The sequence below is a fragment of the Quercus suber genome, unplaced genomic scaffold (assembly GCF_002906115.3).
Source record: "Quercus suber isolate HL8 unplaced genomic scaffold, Cork oak 2.0 scaffold_637, whole genome shotgun sequence".
Taxonomy (NCBI): Eukaryota; Viridiplantae; Streptophyta; class Magnoliopsida; order Fagales; family Fagaceae; genus Quercus; species Quercus suber.
The window spans coordinates 407,297-411,483 of NW_027070079.1; the positions used below are offsets into that span (position 1 = coordinate 407,297).

Consider the following 4,187-nt stretch of genomic DNA (forward strand, 5'->3'; position numbering starts at 1 on the left):
AGGAAAAAAAAGAAAGAAAAAAAAGAAAGAAAGAAGAAGGTACCCTTCAACTTAAGATCCATACAGCAAACTATCCGATATGTAGATTATATTCTAAAAGGCAAAATTTAGGATAAGATCCATACAGCAAACTATCCGATATGTAGATTATATTCTTAAAGGCAAAATTTAGGAACAGTATTTAAGTACTGTTTTTTAAATTTCATTTTTAAAATTCAGTCATGTGATTGTACTTAATTAAAATTACACTTTCATCCCATGAAAAAAAAAGTCATATAACTGAATTTTAAGAGAGGAATTTAAGGTACATTACCTAAGTATTATACTTAAGTTTTGTTTTATTCCAAAATGTGGACACTTTTTTTTTTTTGAGAAACAAACTCTATACCATAGGTTATAATGCATATAAATGCTCAAATATATTTGTTAAGTCATCATTTTTTTTTTTTGAGTAATTTCATTTATAATATGAATTATTATCTTAATGTTATTTATTCCTATCAAAATAGTATGTATATACAAATATAATATTATATAAAAGTCATCTATTAAAAATTAAAACACACAAGAGGTCGTGCACTCCTATTTAATTCTGCCTTACCTTAATATGAGTTATCCGGTAAAACATGTGTGTCATGTGTATGCAAAGTTACAAACAATGAGAGAAACAATTTTTTTTTAATAACATTATTGATAGGGTAAAATCTACTACACACAATGTGTGTAACAACCACCGCTTTTAATGATAAGATAATCACACAACATTTTCAAAATATGAACGATAATAATTGAAATATGAACTTAATTTTCTATTAAAATAATATAGAATCAATGTATTGATTAGTTAGAGTTACATGTGTACCCGCTCAAAGAAAATCCCGACTCGACTACTGATTAATAGGTGTTAGTTTTTCTCAACCAATTAAAGTATTAATGGGACATGGTTATAGGGTACAATATGATCGTTTCTTGCTTTTTGAATTTTAGGTTTTCACTTAACCAGTGCTAAGTTCTGTCAAGAAAACTACTATACATGAGTAAAAGGAAAATGGTATTTGCTTATAAATAATACTACTTTCTAATTTCTTTTATTTCCACCATGGATAAATGAAATATTAGGGGTGCCAACTATAGATTACTGTTTAGATATGCAATGGTAGTATTACTCAAAAAAAGAAAATAGTAATGGTTATTACCCTTTTGAGTGATGCAAATAATGGTATTTGGAGTATTAAGATTAATGTATTAAACAGCCAATATTATACAACAGTCATTTTTTTTAAAGGAACATTTATCATGAATCACGAGGATACATCTAAATTATCACAACTTTAAAGTTATGCAGCCATATATAGTTACACATTAGCCATGAGGGCACATCTACATTATTATAAGAAAGCTATGGGTAAAAGCCAATTTGTTACCAATCTACGTTAGTAGTAATTTATTATTATGAGGTCGTAGATAAAAGGTATTACTATGATCATACTTAGGTGGGGAAGTTACTTTGGTTACTCCTTGTTCCAATTTTTTCTTATTAAAAATAAAAAAATAAAAGGGTTTAGGGCTTTTAGCAATACACTCTTTGCACGTGCAGTTCAAATAATGTCTCTGAAAAATGATGACTTCAATAATAGTTGAGAATACATCATCCTTGGGTAGAAAAAGTAAAATTCTACTATTAAATTCAAATAATATCTTAAATACAGACAGAGGCACATGCAGCTTATTAAAGCGTGTGACTATAACCTTACAGAAGCAAGCATGGATGCCTTCTGATATAAAGCACTATTGAATACTTCCATAATTTGATGTCTGGCGGCATGTAGTAAATAATTATACTACCAAACTTCCATTAACAGAATATCTCCTTCTCTCTCTCTCTGCTAATTAAACAAGTTCTACAGGCTTCAAAACAAAGCATAACATGAACTACAAAAACTCACACTCATATTTCAAATTGGAAAGGGCCCTTTTAAAGCAACCCCTTTCATTTTGAGCCAATATTTATCTAAAATCTTTAAGATTTTTTTGACCATTATAGCCTTATACTATACTTTAGTAGACACCATATATGTAACAATGCTTAATAAAGGTTAATTATAGCTTGGGATGGTTAATAACGAAATTGCCTGCCAGTGTATGTTTGTCCAAAGGACCAACTAGCCGGAGCAACATTGTATGAAACCAAACTGCGGCCATCACTTGTTGTGACAAGAAATGAGAGTCTTTGTCCATTGAGGTATGAATTGCTCTGCCAGTTTTGGCCCCAATTCCTTGACATTGCTTGCCAGCCAGGTCTTGAACCCTTGATAGCCACAGAATGCACATCACCAGCCCCACCGACATTAGTGACTAGGACCAAATTGAAGTATGAATGGCCATTGATGGTGAACCTAATACCTCCTCTTCTCCTGCACCTCACCCTACAAAACACGGTATAGAACTTGACTTTGTTAAAATTCTGATTAAATAGTTAAATTCACCATTCCTTAACAATTTGAACTTTAAAGATAATTGGCAATTTATCATAGCATTATAACGTATAATTTTGAGTTTGAACCTTATCTCTACTTTAGCTCTCATTGAAAAAAAAAAAAGTTAAAAAATCTCACGTAACATGTTAAAATTTTGAGACAACCGTAATTTATGAACACTCTATAGAAACCAAGAGAAGAAAACTTGTAAGTTAAATGCCCATTATAGACTACCTTCTATAAATTACAGGAACAACCCCAGCTCTATATTGTGCAATATGTTGGAAGATAGGCTGAGAGAGGTCAAAGTGGTGCTGAGGAGGGTCACACCAGCCGCCTGGTGGGCAGAAATTTGTGGCAGTGACCACAATGGAGCCAGGGAGACACCATTGTGGATCATTTACACACCTAATTTCAAAGCATGCTCCACAGCTGAGGCCATTGTCGTACAATGCAGTGCTCAGTGCTGCAGTGCTAATCCCATAACCCTGGCTGTACAGGTTTCCATATCCACAAGCCCCACCTATAAAACAAAAAAAGAGTCAAAAAAGAGATGAACATTATTATAACAAATATTTTCATCTATAAAAAGAAAAAAAGAAAAAAATTGATGCATTTTAAGAGAGAAATAACATATTGGAACTTTGAAGTCTGAACATCTTCGTTGAAGATACCAAGTAATGCCATTTGACCTAAAAGTAAGTACCTCTTATCTACAAACATTTTAAAGCTAGATTGAGGTCAATTTAGCAAGATTTACATACCCATTGTCCCAGAAGCATCACCTCCACCATAGAAAGTGGCGTGAGCATTTATCCAACCTCCATAATTCCCATGAACAGATGTGACCATTGAGATAAACCCCACTAGAAAGAAACCAAAAAGTGCCATTTTTTTTGTAATTTCCTGCACAAAAGCAAACTAGCTCTTTAGCATTATGTATGTAAGTAAACTCTTCTAAAGCACAACAAAGACTAAAAAGTGCAACTACATTACTAATTCTTATCCTTAAAAGTCACTAGAAATCTAGAAGAAAAGCTTAGAAGAAGAAGAAGAAGAAGAAGCATAAGGAAAATTCAAACCTTGAAAGAAGAAATTGTTGTAGAAATGAAGAGGGAGGGTTTGAGAGGCAGGAATAAATAGACGTGAGTCAACATCAAACCTGACCGACAAACCTGACTCATCTTTGAGCTGTTGGGGACCATGCAATTCGTAAGGGAATGTATAAAGCAAGTGGTTTTGAACCTTTTGGTACTCTTTAATTGCGTTGAAACTTTATTTTCATCTTAATGCAGATGAAAGCAGTTGTGAGAGGTGAAACCGCGTGGACTTAAAATAAATATCCTTGTATTATAAGTGGGGTACGGTGAATGGAATTGCCTGAGTTCATTACTTTTTTTTTTTCTGTATAGCACTTACTATGTAAACCGATAATGGCTGCATGAGGAAGACAAGATGGGAATTTTTCAGTGCAGTAAATTAATAACTCTGCAAAGGTAGTTAATGAAGCAAAAAGTTGTGAGAACTACTATCATTTTGCCTGTTTTTAGATCAAGTTTAACACATTTATTTAATTTCATTCTTCATGTCTATCAACTTACTGTCTATTAGCATTTAAAACGTCCCATGTATCATTAAGAGGTCAGAAGAATATCTAATAACCAAGAAAAAATTGCAGTTTAAAACTTCAAATCCTTTAGATATCAGCAT

At 32.5% G+C, this 4,187-nt stretch overlaps 1 protein-coding gene across 1 annotated transcript; it reads right to left on the reverse strand.

Annotated features, from left to right (window-relative positions):
• Positions 1–1,644: 1,644 nt before the first annotated feature.
• LOC112030463 (expansin-A15) lies at positions 1,645–3,376 on the reverse strand. Its single transcript, XM_024063151.2, has 3 exons — positions 3,242–3,376; positions 2,712–3,000; positions 1,645–2,426 (listed from the first exon to the last, which is right to left on the reverse strand). The coding sequence occupies exons 1-3, from the start codon at positions 3,366–3,368 to the stop codon at positions 2,117–2,119; spliced, it is 726 nt and encodes a 241-aa protein (XP_023918919.1). The 5' UTR covers positions 3,369–3,376; the 3' UTR covers positions 1,645–2,116.
• Positions 3,377–4,187: the final 811 nt, after the last annotated feature.